The sequence below is a fragment of the Megascapheus bottae genome, chromosome 12 (assembly GCF_031878675.1).
Source record: "Megascapheus bottae isolate mThoBot1 chromosome 12, mThoBot2.hap1, whole genome shotgun sequence".
Classification (NCBI taxonomy): Eukaryota; Metazoa; Chordata; class Mammalia; order Rodentia; family Geomyidae; genus Megascapheus; species Megascapheus bottae.
Window position 1 is genome coordinate 11,883,573 of NC_143520.1, and position 18,869 is coordinate 11,902,441.

The 18,869-nt window shown below is 45.0% G+C and overlaps 1 protein-coding gene across 1 annotated transcript; it reads right to left on the bottom strand.

Moving 5' to 3' along the window:
* Nucleotides 1–11,757: 11,757 nt before the first annotated feature.
* On the bottom strand, nt 11,758–14,238 carry Sp5 (Sp5 transcription factor). The gene is made up of 2 exons (XM_090343089.1): nt 14,188–14,238; nt 11,758–13,502 (listed from the first exon to the last, which is right to left on the bottom strand). Exons 1-2 carry the CDS (start codon nt 14,236–14,238, stop codon nt 12,357–12,359), a joined length of 1,197 nt encoding a protein of 398 aa, XP_090199215.1. The 3' UTR covers nt 11,758–12,356.
* Nucleotides 14,239–18,869: the final 4,631 nt, after the last annotated feature.

Consider the following 18,869-nt stretch of genomic DNA (forward strand, 5'->3'; position numbering starts at 1 on the left):
GACTTCTGTTTTTCCTTCATTTTTGAAGTATAATTTTGTTTGATATAGTTTTCTTTGGTAACTCTTTTGGTTTCAATATTTTGAATGTATAGCCTTCTTTACTTCTGATGCATTAAGTTTCTACTGAGAGGTCTGCTGTAAGTTTAATTCCTTTATGACTTTATGCTTTTAGGAGTTTTAGGACTATTTATTTTGTACTTTTGATGTCTTAACATGCCTTGTTGAGGGTCTATTTTGGTTTTAGTTAAGGTCTTTTGAGCTCTTAATGTCTAAATATCCATTTCTTTGGGAATGTTTTGGTAATTCTATGAAAAAGTTTTCTTAAGCCTTTCCTCCTCTTTACTCTTTGTATTCCCATAGTGCACATATTTGTTTGCTTAATGGGGTCCCATATGTCATGTGGAGTTTCTTCTTTCTTTAGCATTCTTATTCATTTCTTATCTGGCTGTGTTACTTCAAAAGGCCTGCCTTCAAGTTCAAAAATTCTTTCTTACTGTTCCAATCTAGTATAGGATCTCTAATTGTATTTTTTATTTCACTGATTGAAGCTTGTTAAGCTTCCCAAAATTTCCTTTTCCTTCCTTCCTTCCTTCCTTCCTTCCTTCCTTCCTTCCTTCCTTCCTTCCTTCCTTCCTTCTTTCCTTCCTTCCTTCCTTTCTTTTTTTTTTGGTGGGTCATGGTGCTTGAACATTGGGCTTGGTATTGTCCCTGAGCTCTTCAGCTCAAGGCTACCACCCTACCCCTTGAGCCATAGCCCCACTTCCCATTTTCTAGTGATTAATTGGAGATAAGAGTCTCAAGGTCTTCAGTGCCCAGGCTGGCTTTGAACCACTATCCTCAGATCTCAGCCTCCTGAGTAGCAAGGATTACATGCATGAGCTATCTTTTTGGTGAACTTGTCATTCATATTCTAAATTGTTTTCCTCTTTAATTTGTAATGTTTATCTGCATCCTCCTGTATCTTACTAAATTTATTTAACATATGAATTACTTTTCAAGTGTTTTTATAGATTTCCTTCCAATTGTGACTGAATCTAGAAGACTGTTCTGGGAAGGTGTTATGTTTCCTTCCACACTGTGTCCCTATATTGATGTTTTTGCATTTTTTGTAATGTTCATCACAGTAGCTTTTGTGGGAAGTTTTTTTTTTTCCAATGGGCCATAGGATATCATTGGGTATAAGCTTTAAGTTTGCTTATAGGAGAGATCCCAAATGGTCTCTGATGTCTTTCAGCTGTGGTGTCAGCAGGGTCTATGTGTGATCAGTTCGTACACAATCTGCAGCTATTCATGAAGATGGTTGTGACTTTTCAGTGACCATAGATCTGGGTCCTCAGATATGAACTGAATAAGCAAGTTGAGCAAGTTTATGACAACTGGGAGTTAAGGAAGCAACTATCATAATCTCCATGGTATGGACATCAAAGGAACTATCCCCAGATCCCTTGCAAGCACAGGTGAAGCTACAGGTTGTGGGTGTAGAAGCTGCAATGTCTGAAGCCACAGGATACAAAGGAGATATTCCCTCATGAGTCTCAGGACTTTGTGTTTTACTAGTCTATATTTCTGATAATTAGCTCTACAAAAGCTAAATATTTCATCTTTGCAGCCAATAATTTTACAAAACATTTATTGGCCTCAGGGTCTTTTGTCCTTTGAGGAAGATATGCATGCTCACTGTGGCCCACTTGGGGCTTCCATAGTGACAAAAGCCTTGATAGAGGTGTTAGGTGTTTACCTATGAGCACATTCCCATTTCCTGGGGGAACCAGACCTGAGCAAAAAAGCTCAGGAACACTACTGACCTGAATTCAGGCCCCAGGACAGTACAAAAAGCAAAAGAAAACAATAAAACAACAACAAAAACTGAACTAAATAATAGACTCCAAGTATGATTAGCTTGAAACCCCACCTTTTAATCCTCTTTGTTGCTCCAATATAACTAAGTTACTCCCTACCATGAACCATTTCTCCAACGCCACCACACCCAGCTTCTTCCACTGAGACAGAACTTTTCTGTCTGAACTGACCTAGATCTATGATCCATGAGTCTTCACATATCAGCCTCTGAAGTAGCTAGGATTATAGGTACAGGCCATCCATGCCTAGCTTTACATTTTAAGATCAGATCAGACTAGATGCCAGGATAGGTCCATCTCAGCCATGGGATACAATCAAAACCTTACTAAAGAGGCTAGATGTGGTGAGATGAGGCATAAAGATCATTGCTACTGGGGCCAGAAGGTTGGTCTAGTGATAGAGTGCTTGCCTAGCATGCATGAAGACCAGGGTTCGATTCCTCCGTACCACATACATATAGAAAAAAAACCAGAAATGGTGCTGTTGCTCAAGCGGTATTGCTCTAACCCTGAGAAAGTCCAAGGACAATGCTTAGGCCCTGAGCTCAAGCCCAGGACTGGCAAAAAAAAAAAGATCATTGCTATTGCAAAAAAACAAACCAAGCAAATGACTATCGCCCAAAAGCAAAGGGTTAGTGACGATTTTCAGAGAAAAAAAGGGGAGCCTAAAAGATATGTGAAACCTGTCCAAATCAAAATTGAGTTATCCATGTTAACCCTACTTAAAAGAAATCATGAAGTTATGAAGAAGGGGTTCTTACATGTGATTAACTGATAACTATCGCAAAAGACTGCTAGACCCAAAGTTTGCACAGAGCTCATCACAGCCTTATGCAGAAAGTATTTCTATAAGTATATCAGCTCAGTACCTTAGGATCATGGCATTTATGATTAATCAATGTGGCTAAGGATTATTATTCAGAATATATGAAATAATCCTGAGAATTTTTATCTGCCCATGTACTCCCCCTGCTCGCTCTCTCTCTCTCTCTCTCTCTCTCTCTCTCTCTCTCTCTCTCTCTCTCTCTCTCTCTCTCTCTCTCCCTCTCTCCCTCCCTCCCTCCCTCCCTCCCTCCCTCCCTCCCTCCCCCTCTCTCTCTCTCTCTCTCTCTCTCTCTCTCTCTCTCTCTCTCTCTCTCTCTCTCTCTCTCTCTCTCTCTCTCTTTGGTTGTGGGGCTTGAACTCTGTCCCTGAGATCTTCAGCTCTGGGCTACCACCTTACCCCTGAGCCAGTGCCATTTCACTTCTGATTTTCTAGTGGTTAATTTTAAGAGTCTCAAGGTCTTCAGTGCCTGGGCTGGCTTTAAACTGTGATCTTCAGATCTCAGCCTCTTGAGTAGCTAGGATTACAGACCACAGCACCTGGCACGTTTTCTCTTTTTAAGGTTAGTATATATTACATAATGAAGTTTCACTATATTTCCATACATGTACATAATGTACTTTGATCAAATTTATGGTCTATTGCTTTCTTATCTCCCCTCCCCCTTAAAGCAAATCTTGATGCTTTTTTCCTATTTTTATACATGCATATAAAGTACTTCAGTCATAACCCTCCCTTATCTCCATTCCCTTCCCTTACCTCCCATATAGTAGTTCATGCTAACAAAGTTACTCTGATTACCTGCTATAATTTTTACATTTCTATTAACTTCTGGAAAGTAAAACCTGGCTATCTAGTATCGCCTAAATATTGGATGGTTATAGAAACTACAATGTAATCTCATATTCTAAGTATTCTTTGTGTCTGTTTTGATGGTACTGGTTTGAGCTCAGGGCCTCATGCTTTCTAGGCAGATGCTCTAACATTGAGTCATGCCTCCAGGCTTTTATTGCCCTGATTGCTTTTTAGACCAGGTCTTGCTTTTTGCTTATGTCAGAATTGAAATCCGCTAATTTTACACTTTCTGTTGTAGCTGAGATGACAGACATGTGTCACCAAACCCAGGGTCTTTCCAGGTGGAGATGGAGTCTCTAATTTTTCTATTTAGGATGACCTAGATCCATGATCCATTTTTGATCTCAGTCTATCAAATAGCTGGGATTATAGGTATGAGCCACCTGTGCCTGGCTTTGCATTCTAAGGTATTCTTGTGAACTACTAACTGATCCTAAGTTCTTTATAGAAAAAAATAGTAAGATCTTACCTCAGTAGTCTTTCCTGGAATATCCTCATAACAACTATTAGATCCCTAAAAATGGTCAAAATGGGAGTTAGGCAACAGTGGGTCACACTTGTGATTCTAGCTATTCAGGAGGCTGAGATCTGAGGGTAACAGTGTGAAGCAAGTCTGGGCAGGAAAGTCTGTGAAACTCTTATTTCCACTAAACTAACAACAACAAACCAGAAGTGGAACTGTGGCTCAAATGGCATAGTACTAACTTCACTGAGCAAAAGAAGGCCAAGGACAGGGCCCAGGCCCTGAATTCAAGCCCCAGGACACACACACACACACACACACACACACACACACACACACACACACAAATGTTCAAGCTCCACAACCAACAACAAAAAAAAAAGAAAGAAAAGAGAAAAAGAAAGAAAAGCAAGAGAGAAAAAAAGTGGAGGGGGCTCAAAATGAAGCTGGCATATTCTGCCAAATAAGGCCTGCAAGGATTATAGTGTTTTGGATAATAGAATTGCCCCAGGCATATTACCAGACTCACAAGGGAAAGACTATACTCTAGTAAACACTAGCTCAATGTTAACACAGCTCAATAGGGGGACTTAAACATATCCAAAATTTTAAATCTAGTAAAACATTTTGTAAAGCTAGCAAAATCACTAAAAGAGGTTCATCTGCTGGCCCGCTGGGTTGGGCCCTCTTCCAATTTTTATATATCTTGACAGTTTCTAGGTGCTGTCCTGTAATTTATTTATTTTGCCCTACAATTTATAATAGTTCTTATTCTAGGACTGCTTATATTTTGGCCGTCCAGACACATGATAACTGTATATGCTTTGATTATCACCTAATTAATTCTTAGCCTACCCTAAGGAACTCATTGCTCAAACCCAAACTTAAGACTGAAGAGTCATTGGAAAATAGCCAGAATGACCACCACTTTAATCCTTCAAGACCAAAGAAGTTCCAGGTGCCAGCGGCTCATGCTTGTAATCCTAGTTACGCAGGAGTCTGAGATCTGCAGATCCTAGTTAGAAGCCAGCTCAGCCAGAAAAATCTTCCACTAGCAGCTATCAGATGCTCCAGATCCACGGCTCGCTATGGATAAGTCTATGCTGTGACTGTCTGGTGGTGAGTGGGTAGGGTGGTAGAGTGGCTAATACTCTCTTCAAGCCCAGGCTCAATACAAAACTGTTACCACAGTGACTCTTCAAGTGGTTTTCAACAGAGATGGACTTCATCAAGGATAAACAGGGGAGGGTGTAAAGGCTATGAGAGAAAAATTCACTAAGAAACCAATAGGCATTGAAGTGCATACCTGTAATTCCAACACTCTAAAAGATGAAGAATTAAGAATCTCATTATCTTTGTGATTGTTGTTCTTAATGTATTATGTAATTTCTTTTCTCTTCTTTTTCCCTTATGGTTTATCTGAGTTGCTAGTATCGGACTTTGTTGCCTTGTATATTGTACATATGTTTGTTTATTTGAAATAGGGAAGGGAAGGGGAAAAACAAGATCTTTGGGAGGGGGTAGAGGTAGGAAATGAGAGAAAAACATGGGAAGGGTATCAATATTCAAGAATTAATGTATCCACCACCTGATGAATGTAACTGTAACCCCCTCTATATATCACCCCAACAATAAAAAGTGAAAATTTAAAAAAAATTAAAAAAGAATTTAAGCCTATCCTAAACTACATAGCAAATTCTAGGTCTGCCTGGGCTATTGGCATTATTCTGTTGCAAAAAAGGCTAGTGTGTACCTCAAATGATCTGGATGGTAAGTGCAGAGCCCTGAGTTGAAATCCTAGTACTGCCAAAACAAAAATACATATGTTTACTAGTTGTCACATTTTCATTAAAACTTGAGCTCAAATTAAGGGCTATGTTTATAGAGTTAGCCAATCGTGTGTGTGTGTGTGTGTGTGTGTGTGTGTGTGTGTGTGTGTGTATTCCTTATTAAAATCTATCCAAACTGGAATTACCTCAACTGATAATCTATCATATCTACAATTTTTATTTTCAATTGCAATATAAATATTTTTCCTATTGATATACATAAACCCAAAGGAAACACCATATAGTTGATCTATGATTTATAAAACATGACTTAAAATATAGTTAATAATATTTAATTCACTCACATGTTAAATTTAGATCTATTAAGGCTATGATAGATTTATCAAGGTGCAGGTGGCTCACATCTGTAATTCTAGCACCTTACCAGGCTGAGATCTGGGGTGCTGTAGTTAGAAAGTATTGGGGCAGAAAAGCCCATGAGACTTCATCGGCAGAATAGCCAGCCATGGTTCAAATGAAAGAGTGGCAACCTCACAAGAATGAGATCCTGAGTTCAAATACCAGCACCACACGTATATTTACCATTGTATTTACATTTATATTTGGTCCATTTACCAAGTAGATTTGGCTGGTGTGGTCGCACAGGCCTGGAAGCCTACCTATTTGGAAGGCTGCAGCAGAACTGAAAGCATGAGGCCAGACCAGACAACTTCGCAGGACTATGCTTCATTTGGTTTTTTAAAGAACAGAGGATGTAGTTTTGTGGCAGAGCTCTTGTCTAGCATGTATAAGACCCTGGGTCTAGCATTGAAAGTATATATTATAGTGAACCAACTCCAACAAGCCTTAATACTTTAAGGATGATATGGCACAATCGGAATTTTCTGGCCACAGTGTGACATATGCAAGACATACAAAATAGGAAAAGCAAGCAATGCCTCAGATATGACACTGAAGCTCAGAAATCAGACTATGGTCATGTTTACCTTCAAAAGTAAGCCACCCTCATCCATACCTAAGTACAAAGGGAAAAAGTAACCTACATACTTGCCTGGTGAGTTGGATGAAGTTAACCTGAGGACCAGACATTTCCCATCTGAATTTTAGATTATGCCAAATAATCATTAGAAGACTCCCATGTGGTTTAACTTTATATTAAAGAATCAGTTGACATAGACATTACTTTAGACTTCAGAAAATTTTAGTGTTTCTCTGATATCAGAGTTTTGACTAGGGACAAAAAGTCAGATGAACAATTTTATTAGCAAACACACTTTCATTTTTTTTAAAATTTTTATTTAATTTTTTTTTATTTTTGGCCAGTCTTGGGCCTTGAACTCAGGGCCTGGGCACTGTCCTTGGAGTTTCTCAACGCTAGATCTCTACCACTTGAGCCAAAGTACCACTTCCGGCTTTTTTCTATGTATGTGGTATTGAGGAATTGAACCCGGGTCTTCGTGCATGCTAGGCAAGCACTCTACCACTAGGCCAAACTTCCATTTTTTAATGTGTAGACTCCATCTTCATAGGGCTGAAACAATTTTCTGGGAAATGATGATATCAAACGAAGATCTTGTGGATTTATTTTCTCCAGATTGAATTTTGGTATTAGATAGAAACCGCAAATATATCCACTAGTGTTATTTCTATGAAAAACTGCAGTTCACATGTGTGGACTGAGTCATGAATTGTCAAACATTCCTTTAGGAATTCCTCTATAGATCATCATAAGCCCTGTAAGAAAATGGTCTAGAAACGGAAGTAATCAGAGTATCAGCAGGAAAATATACTATAGCAATCATTCACATGCGAACCTTTAATTGGTAATGTTATTATGGTAAAGTAAATGAAAAGCTTTTTCTTTTAAATGAAACTGTGATGTTCCATAGCTGTTGGACTGCATCTTTGTTGAACAAATATCACTTAGAATAAGTGAAGGATACAAGTTATAGCAAGTCCATTAACATGAGACATTGCTGAGTCTGGTAACATATCAGGATGTTTAAAAATAAACAAGGGAGGAGCAATTGACATCAGCAGCCAGGCAAACATGTTTTAACACTAGAAAAGAAATTGTGCTTTAAATTCCATATATTAAATGCCATGAGTTAGGTTACAATTAAGCTAGCTCAATAGTGAGACATGTTTCTTGAGCATTATCCACACATATCTAGCTAGATATCTTCCTATTTCTTCTTCTGCTTTATCAAATACACACAGTATTTCAAAATTGCTCTGGGTCTTATTATTTTTTTTTGCCAGCCCTTGGCCTTGAACTCAGGGCCTGAGCACTGTACTTGGGCTTTCTTAAGGCTAGAGCTCTACCACTTGAGCCACAGCACCACTTCTAGCTTTTTTTCTGTGTATGTGGTAACAAGGAATCGAACTGGGGTCTTCGAGCATGCTAGGCAAGCACTCTACCACTAGGTCAAATTCCCAGCCCGGGGTCTTATCATGCATGCGCCTATCATGTAAACCAGAGGGAAATAGTGACATTTAACTGGGACAGTAGAAAACTAGTTACAATGACCAGAATCCAACTTTGAGATTTAAGTTTGTTTTTGCTTTTTTAAACAGAGGCCTTTTACTAAGGAAATGTGTGTCAGTTTACTTTGGAATGCAATGTGATAAGGCAAAGGAAGTAAAAGGGGCTTGTAATTTTGAGATCTACAAAGAAGACAGGCATTTACATGAATTTCACATCACTCTATTGCTTTAGTAACACTGGGTGAAATGTTCAACTATGCCACACTGAGAACTGTACAGAACCAAAAAACTGAAGATGCTATTTGAGTGGATTTTCTAAAACCCTGTACTATTAGCATGGAATGAAGGGCAAGTTTGGTTTATCTTTTCTATGCAATGCCATTGTTTAAAATAGGTTTCAGAAGAACATAGCAAAGTTTTTTTTTTTTTAATTGGCTGTCTCATTTAACTGAGAGTGAAATAACAAAACACAATGTGTGTTATAGTTAGACGATTAACACGGAGGTTGGTAGCATGGTTATATTTTCTCTAGCTTAATTACCTTTAACTCATTACCAGCTTTATAAAGCATGATTGGCCAATGGTATATTTGCAGAATTTTCCTTTGAGAAAAGCAGAAAGTTGCAATGTTAATAAGTTCAGAAAGAATTCCAAATTAATACATGCATAACTCAATTTTTCTTTTTTTCTTTCTATTTTTTTTTTTTTTGCCAGTCTTGGGAATTCAGAGACTGAGCACTGTCTTTGGGCTTTCCTCAAGGTTAGTGTTCTACCTCTTGAGCCACAGCACAGGTTCTGGCTTTTCTATATATGTGGTACCGAAGAATCAAACCCGGGTCTTCATGCATGCTAGGCAAGCACTCTACCACTAGGCCAAACTCCCAGCCCCTCAATTTTTCTTTTTAAAGTTGGTTTTCATTTTTAAGTTCTTGTCTAAAATGGTTCATTTATCTACTCAGTGTAAAATTGAAAATACTTCTAATTTTAATTTTTTCTAGAACATGACACCATATCTGCATGCTATCCAAAAAGGTGCTTAAAAAAACAAGTACAAGGTCTTGTAACCTTTGAGGCAATCATTAACATATTCAGTTAGTTTACAAAACTTGAACTGTGCTGTAGTCTTTAAAACGTGGGATAAAGTTGAAGAATTAAATTTGCTATTTTTGATGTTAGCAAACTCCAATTAAAATGAATTTTAGTTTATACTTAATAGTACTTAATAATATATTTAATAATCAATTTCTAAACTTTGTAATTGAATTTCATTAAAATTTCTGGTTGAGTATGCCAATTTATGCATAACTACCATTTTTTTCCTTCAAATTGGTGTATTTTAAACAGTTTTTAATTTCCTGAGGGATACTCTGGTTACAGTCTTCTGAAACTAAACATGGAGCAGCAATTTTAACAGCTTGTAAATTCTAACACATTTTTGCATTGTATTTCCAAATATTTATTAGCTTAATTTCAGTATAAACATGAAATTGCCTTCCTACACTTGGGCAGGATCACAAGACTGTATCTTGTAGATTAAAGCAATTGAAACACAGATTTGCATATGTGACAATCTTTCAGTTGCACCAAGTCAAGATTACTTTTACTGTGCTTTGATCTGTGAGTTCAGTTAAGTGGAACCCCTCAAAAGCTTAACAGAGTCACCAAATGATTTGGTTCTGTTTTAAAAATCACATCTACCTTAACTTTGATAAATTCCATGTATTTTATCTAGTTTTTCTCATAAATTACAAAGTTATTTTAAAAAACTATTTTTTAACAAGTCATCAGGTAAGATTTTAAATTTCACATTTACTTATTTCTTGTCAAATGAGTTTTAACTTCAACACTTTGAATACTAAATAAGTGACCAGAGCTGTCATTAACCACCAGAGATTTGTCTCAAAATTGCCATTTTTCTTACTCTAGCAGACATTCTCTCAAATGAGAAACTACAAAACCCTAGGTCTTTTTACTCCCAGGCATCTTCTTAGACTCTGAAGTTGATCTCAGGTGTCAGGTGTGACAGTTTCTCTACCTTTGTGAGAGTGGAAATTTCTGTAACTCTTCTAATTTATATTTACATGTATACTCTTATCAAAGTTAATTAATTAGAATATATTTAGACTAAGAGCATAAACTTATATGTATATTACGGTGTAGCTGCTATATTACTTTGGCTGGTCAAACTGCCACCCCCTTGAAAAGTTTGCTCAAACAAATTCTCATTTGTCATGAAATATTTCCAAAATGTTGAAATGGCCCCAAAGCAAATAATTTCCAGAAATCATTCAACAGCCTGTCCCACATTACCCAGGAAATGCTATTTCTTAAGAATATTAAAGAAATCTTCAAATTTCAAGAACAACCACAGTTTCTTTTAAGATTTCACACCCTTTAGTCTGATTTCAAACAAAAACTAACAGCAATTTGTAGGCTCTGAAATATCATAAATTTACGTATACTTTTATCATTAAAAGATTATGCACTGAAATGTGGCATTCATGATGCTTGCTTAAAATATTAACAGGCTGTGGGCCTTTAAACTTTTTTTTCTAATTTCGAATTAGAAAAAAGGTCTAACTCCCTGTTAAAGTTCAAGTTTCAAATTAAAACTCAAATGTTACAGATGTCCAAGTAGTTGAAACACTTGGAGGGGAAAAAACCCTGTAAACTTTAAATGTTTAGAGAATGGCAGTAAACCCAGTATTTTTAAAAAATCCTGTTTCCACATTGCCAAGCTATCAATATTCATGGCTCCTCCCTGAGAAAAATCTATCAGTGATTAATAAAAGAAAACCCAACATGCAACAGCAAATGGGACTTCCTTGGCCTAACCCGGAAGCTCCAGGTGGTTTTCAGGAAACTAGACTTTAGATTTCAGCAGCAAAGAGAGGATGAGGAAGAAAACAAGACAACTTTTTGCCTATGTCCCGGGGCTGAGATAAATAAGTGGCACCTGAACAGTTACCTGCTGGGTTGTCTGGGACCCAGAGAAGTGCTGTAGTTACCCTTGTAACTCTCCAAGATCTCCCCTGTGAACAGACTCTGAGTCTTTACTCTGTCTCCTGACACTAGCTACTAGGAGAAAACTCGGCCCCCACCACTGACTTGTCCTGAGATCATCAACAAATGGAAAGCAGCAGGGGATTCACCAAAGAAAAGGAACTGGTACCAAATGCGTAGCAGGTATGAAACTTGTCACAGAAATGCGACAGTTAAGTCCTCAAGTCACATGGGAAAATCAGGCTATGTGTGTGTGTGTGTGGGGGGGGGGAATCTTTCCCTTGCTTCTTTACCACAAACCTGAACTTGCCCTTCTTGTCAAGGCGTGGAACAGACAGGCCCAGAACTTTGCAAATGAAGCTTCTGACACGGGCAGCCCACAGGAAGCGCGCATTGTCGGATGAAACCTGAGTGCTGAGTAAAGCCTCTGGAGGAAGGAAAGATCAAAGGAGACCAGCTCTGCGGGGTCTTTCCCAGGTGACCCTAAAGTGAACAGATTTATTTTCACGCTGCAATCGCTGATCGCTTTACAGAGACACATCATGCTGTAGCTCTGCGTGGAGCTGAGGACAAAACAAACATTAACGTCGTAATTATAATTACTCTTTAACAACGCTATTATTAAATAACCTGTACAAAGCCTGGAGCGGTCCCGGTGGAAACAGTTTCAATCTCTCTCACGGTCTCTCCGCTTTTATTCAGCTGCGTGTCCTATCTATAAGGACCAGGGCAGGACTCCCCAAACTGCAGGTTTCCTGGTGGGGGCAACGGTGAGGTCTTCTGGATTCGTCCTGACACCATCCAGCGCTCTTAACCGTGACCCCGCTGGCACCAGTTCCCAACGGGGGCTCTGGCCTACTGTGTCTTCGGGCCAGGGAAGCTGGGAGCCTGAATCCACCCTGGAAGAGGGCAGTGGGAAAAGTGCAGCCGTCTCACTTAGGCCAGATGCCCAGATGTGGGCAGGCTCCGGGGATCTCCGCGCCCCGCACTGGTGCTGAGAAGTAGGGGGGCCCGGGGCGGGGGGCGGAGAGGGGGGCCCTTAGGCTGGAGTGATCGCCACAGCGTCCGGGAGAGGCTCATAGATCCCTCGGGTTCTCCCGCTTGACGCCGGCCTCGGCGACTCTGAGCTTCTTGTTCTGGTGAGTCTTGACGTGCTTAGCCAGGTGGTCGCTGCGCATGAAGCGCTTGCCGCACTCGGGACAGGCGAAGCGCTTCTCGCCCGTGTGAGTCCGCAGGTGCCGCTGCAGCTCGTCCGAGCGCGTGAAGCTCTTCCCGCAGAAGAGCCAGTTGCACACGAAGGGCCGCTCGCCCGTGTGCCAGCGCAGGTGCGCCTTCAGGTGCGACGTCTTGCCGTACACCTTGCCGCAGCCCGGCACATGGCACACGTGTTGCTTCTTTTTACCCGGCTCCGCCTCGGGGGCGCCGCCCGCCGCCTGGCAGTTGGGGCAGCGGCAGCGGCGGCACCTCCTGGCCGTGGCCGCCAGGGGGGCCTTGGTCTGCAGCAGTGCCGCGATCTGGCTCTGGTACTGCGCGAAGTCCGACGGGCCCAACACCAGGCCCCGCTGCAGGGCGGCGGCGGCGGCGGCGGCGGCCGCGGAGGCCGGGAAGCGTGGGGTATGGGGCCCCCCGGCACAGGCGCTGGACAGGCTGCCCCCGGGCACCGCGGAGGCCCCCGGGCCGGAGGCGGACTGCGGGATGCTCCACCACGGGAGGTCGTCGGGGGCCGGGTTGGGGGACAGCTGACGGCAGGTGGGCGGCGGCGGCGGCGGCGGGGGCGGCGGGGGCAGCAGATTGGAGTAGCCCGGGGGCAGCGCGGCCTGCGCGGCGTAGGGCACGTAGGCAGGCGCGCAGCTGGCAGGCAAAGCGGCCATGCTCGAGGGCAGCATCTTGACCGGCGAGAACTCGTAGGGGTAGGAGGGGTCGGCCGGGGGCGTGAGCGGCAGCTCGTGCGCGGCCCCGAAGGACGGCTGCAGGTGCGGCTTCTGCGGCGTCAAGCCCAGGCTGGGGTGCGGGGGCGCCAGGGCGCCCGGCGAGTGCGCAGGCATGTCGCTGGTCCACGGGTGGAAGAGCCTGGAGGGCGAACCCAGCGCTGGATCGTAGGGCACCTGCAGGAAGTCCGGGGCCGCCGCGGCACCCGGCTGGCCGATCCGGCTACAGGTGGCGGCCAGCAGCGCCAGGGGCGAGTGTTTGCCCAGGTCCGGGGAGGCGCTGGGGGTGCGGTCCTGCATGGGCCGCCGCGAGGGAGGGCGGAGAAGACACAAAGGTTAGCGCTCCCGGCGCAGACTCCGGGCCTGCCCGCCACGCCTGCTATTATACTTCCGTCCCTCCCCCGCCCGGCCGCCCCCCCATCTCTGCACCCCACGCACGCACCTACGGGTCCCAGAAAACTTTTGGGGTTGGCGCCAAGAGCGGAGCGCGCGGGAGCCTTACGTTAAACTACTTCGTACAAAGAGGATCCCGCTAATCTTTAAGGAAGGCTCAGAATGGGAGTGTGAGAAAGGGGGTCCGATGGACATCTCCCGGTTTCTTCACGGCCATTCCGCAGACACCCACAGCCAGGCCGCCCAAACGCCCTCCGTGGCATCTTTGCACCTCCCCTTTCCCCGGCTCCCCTCTTGCTCTTCCTAGGCGGGCCCCGGGCGGAACTCGGCGGGACGCAGTAGTACAGGCCCAGAGGCAGCCCACTCCTGAATCATGGACGTCCCCCCGCCCCCCATCCATGCGTCCCTCTCGAAAAGGCCACACACCCCAAGTTAGGTTCCAAGGTGGCATAAACACCCTTAAATCTGACTCCGACTGCGCCCGCCGGCAGGGGTCTTTCTGCGAATGAGGGGTGCCCGAATCACCACGGGACATCAGGGCACGGCCCTTCCCACCTGCCCCGCCCCCTCCGGGCCCAGTCCTGACCTGGAGGAAGGCCTGCAGGGAGTCGTTCCGGAGGACGGCCACCGCGGCCATGGCTACAGTTCGGGGGCCGCTGGTTGCGAAGCGGGGCGCCGCCACCGAGGCATGGACACCCGAAGGCGAGGACGAACGGCCGCCCAGCGCGCCTCGGCGTCCTCCACTCCCGCGCCCCGCTCGCTCGCCCCGCGCGCGGTCTGAGCGCTTCAGGATCACCTCCAAGAATTTGATAAGGACTTTGCTGGGCCGCCAGCCAGTCAGAGCGAAGATTTATGGCTTTGAAGTTTGCCGCTACCCAATCATCAAAGAATAGCGGCTCTTTCAGAAGCGAAAGCAAATCCTTTGAATCCACAAAGCTCCTATGGTGTGTTTGTTGGTCTGGATAAAAGAACTGATTATTAGGGGGGATGGGAAGGGAGGAGATAAAGGCGGGACAATTAATGAAGTAATCACTATGTGGGAAATGTATATACACAAATAATTGGATTTTCCTGATCAAAGGGGGCCTCGCCGCCTGGAGACTCGCGCTTGGTTGCTGGAGACACTCGATCTCCCCGCCCCCACCTTGCAATTAAAGATTTGCACCAAAGCAGCGCCCAAAGTGACAGAGTGTCTTTGTTATCTCTCGAGGAATCTGCCTGCAGCTTCCAGCCAGGCACTTTTTGAGACTGGGATGAGGCTAACTTTTCCCCAAGCTCACCCCGCACCCTCACCACACGTTCACCCACCCGCGAAGACTGCGTGCCACCGCGAGCGCCGGGGGCGAGGCGGGGCGGACCCGGGCGCGGGACCCACAGCACCACGGAAGTTTTCCTTAGATCACAACTTTTCTAAAAAGTAAACGTGGAAACACGCCCACCCTGCGTTTACCTCGAAAATGAGAGGGAAAGGATGCCAAATAAGCTGTAAAGTACACTCCAGGGGGGAAATACTTACGATGCCTAGCAGCCAGGTCTGGGAGCGGCGTGGGGAGGGGTTATCCGAGCTCTGCTCATCCCCGGTGATACGAGTACTAGTGTACATAGCAAAACGGATCCCAGAAAAGTACTGGAAAAAGCGGTAAAACGCTGACCAGAAACTCCTTCCTTCCTTCCTTCCTTCCTTCCTTCCTTCCTTCCTTCCTTCCTTCCTTCCTTCTTTCTTTCCTTCTCTCCCTCTCTCCCTCCCTCCTTCCTTCTTTCCTCTTTCTCCGTGGGTCTGTTTGATTGTCCTAGGTTTGAACTCAGAGCTTGAGAGCTGTCCCTGAGTATTTTTGCTCCACGTTAGCGCTCTACCACTTGAGCCACAGCTCCACTTTCAGGTTTTCTGGTGGTTAATTGGTGATGAGAATCTCACAAACTTTTCTACCCCGGCTGGTTTACAACCCTGACCCTCAAATTTCAGCCTCCTGAGCAACTAGGATTACAGGCGCGAGCCACCCAGTGCCCAGGAAGCCTTTCTTGCTGTTGTTCAACAAACCATAAATCATATAGAGGCTTCTCTAGAGGGGGGGGGGAGTCGATAGGAAGTCTTATTTCAATCGCTTTGGAAAGAAAAAGTTCATCAAGGCGGGCACCAGGCTTCCTCCCCAGTTCCGTCCAGGTGGTGTCTCTCCCCACTACCTCCAGGCAACTTTGTTGGCCACCCACAGTGCATCCTGCTGGGGACGGGGGGAGGGGACTCCAGAAGTTGAGGGGGGGGGGAGAGTCCAGCAGGATGCCTCGGGGCCTCACTGTACAGGGAGGGGTGTGTGTGTGTGTGTGTGTGTGTGTGTGGTATGTGTGTAGGGTGAGAGGGCATCTCCGAATTGCCTCAGCCTTGGCTCACATAACTGCAAGGTGAAGTGTGTCACCTGGGCAGGGATGTAGCTCCATTCTTTCTCAGCCACTCAGCCACTGGGATCTTCTCCATGAAGTCATTATCTGCTCCCGAATCCCCAACCAGCTCTAAATATCCACCGCAGTGTGCCCAGGCCTGGCGTGGGAACACCCAGTGGCCCCATTCAGCACCAGAAGTCAGCTTCTCTCCGGGATCCAGTGTTCCAGCTGTACGGGGCACCCTTCACCATCCCACCCAAGGCGGTGACACTGCCGTGGTGAGGCCCACACGTTCCCACGCCCAGCGACACTCGTAAAATGGTAAGGCCACGCTGAACTCACTACAAAGGGCCCTTTTCACACCTCACACTCGCATTCCATGCTTCTCACCAACCAGGCAGCTAGGGCTCCTACTGAGCACGAGGTCTAGGTGTTCTGGAAATGGGTCGCAGAGGAGGACTGTCCCTCTGGGTTCCGAACAGGAAGCTGAGTCTTGGAGAAGTCCGGACCAAGAAAAGTTGCTCTCATGTAAGCTTGGAGCCAGGGTGTCCTGTGGTGAACACCTGATGCCAGGACACTTGTCTGCACCTTCCAAGGTGGTGTAGGTCTAGTTTCTTTGCTTTTATTTCCACTCTGGCTCGACTGGGCTTTTCCAAGCCTCTTTTCCCTGGAGGGAGGCCAGGCTGAGAGCTGGGAGGCATTCTCTTTGCGGAGAATTTGTTGCTTTTATTTTTTAAAAAAATGGAAGAAGACCGATTCACTTTATAGTCAAAGGAGCCGACTATTCTTTCAAAATGCCCCTATGAGCCAATCAAACCACCACTATAGCTAACAGGGTAGAGTAGTAATTTTGTGGTCAAGAACTTCCACTACTAAATAGGAGAAGAAGAAGGAGAAGGAGGAGGAGGAGGAGGAGGAGGAGGAGGAGGAGGAGGAGGAGGAGGAGGAGGAATCCCATTACTGAAGCCAGGGTTTTTCCTCACCTTGCCACTGGAGATTGTGGTGAATAAGTTTTGTTTCTTCCATCTGTGAGATGTGCTCCTTTCTAGACAGGCAGATGGCTGCAAGAATTAATATGTACAAAGTCTGCAGGACAATGCTGGGCGCAGGGCAATCCCTCTCTGCTCTTAGACATTTGTGAAAATTCACCGAAATTCCAGCTCTCCCAGACCCTGGCTGAAGTTTGAAGGCCTTCAGGAACTGCTCTTTACCCACCTCCCTTTATCCAGAGATTCAGAAGAAAGAAAAAAAAGAAAGAAAGAAAAACAAAACCAAAATTAAAAAGATTCTTCCTAATGAAGTCATGTTTGGAGCCTCTATTAAAAATGCAGTGCTGGGAGATCAAAGTACAATATTTATTTTTAGAAATTTGTTGCAATCACTAAGAGATACAGGTATCAAGGCCAAATGTCAGTTCCGTTACACAAAGCCCTGCGCCCGGGAAGAGCGCGTGGCTGCTCTGCCATAATGTAAAGAGACATCAAAGACTTAGCGGGAGGCAAAAGTGCGCAGCCTGGCGAGCCCGGGAGGGCCGGCGCGCCCCCAAACGGCACGGGGGCGCACAGAGGCGGGGGTCAGTTCAAAGAGGTATCCGCTGGGGCGTGAGTCCACGGGAGGGAAGGTTGATCGGCTTTCCTTTGTCAGTGGGTGTTACTGGTGCAGCATTGACACAGGAACTCCCACGAGGTTCTCCCAACTGGGGGCGGAGGTGGGGAAGCTGCGAATTGGGGGCCAGCTCTCACCCTGGCAGGGGAGCGGGCGTGGAGGCCGAAAACCAGCCTCCCGGTGGTGACTGGCCCAGCAGAGCAGTTCTGCAAACAGCCGGGTTCGTTCCCAGGCTGGGAAGTTTGCGGCTCAGTTTCTTCACCAGCTGGCTGGGAGCAAGAGCTGATCCGCACAACTTAGAAGAGGTGGGTAAGGGAACCTGCACAGCCTTTGCGCGTCGGGGGCAGACCTGCTGGGCCACCTTCCAGGTCCACCCCCAGGGGCTGTCCAAGCCTAATTCCTGAGTAGGCCATTTCCTTCCAGCTTTCCATGCCTCTGGCTTAACTTCAACCTGCCATCGTCCCCCTCCAGCTTATAGATTTCTTAAAAATCTGTACCGTATCAGTCACTGGTGATCATATCTGTTATTATTACTACTCATGAAGCTGAGGTCTGAGGACCATGGTTTGAAGCTAGCCTGGGCAGAAAACCCAGAAAACTCTTATCTTCAAGTAACCGGCAAAAAGCTGGAAGTGAAAGTGTAACTCAAGTGATACAGCACTAGCTTTGAGTGGAAAAAGCTAAAGGATAGTGCTTAGGCCTTGAGTTCAAACCCTACTGAAGAAGGCACACACACACACACACACACACACACACCTTTATATTGATTAGATCATCTCAACAAATACTGAACTCATTGGCTTTCTTTGGCCTTTCTGTTTATCAGGCTAGATCTAGTCCCTTCCCTCACAAGGCTCAACTAATTAAGCTGTGTCTGCCTAGCACAATACCAATCCTAGCTTTACCAGTGGTTCTGGGAGGGGAAGGGGGAAGCATTTCTTCTGATAATGGAGCACTGGACCTCAATTCTATACTTGGAAAGGGTCAAACTTTGCCTCCCCAATTTGAAAGTTGTGTATTCCTTTTTGTTTTTTTTTTTGGGGGGGATGGGTGGGTGGGAGGGATTGCAATCAGATGTTCTCTAAATTAACTTTGAGGATTTGGAGCAGTCTTTCTGTTGAAGCCATAGACCAATTCATGGTTGTTTAATTCCTGAGTTTGACATAAGGCTCTTCATCATTAGTAGGGTGGAGGATTCAGTCAAAAGCAATTGTGGTGGTAGTGGGAACGTAGCTTGGTAACCATTTCCCTTGGAAAGTTTCTCTAGTGTCAAGTTTAAATATAAAT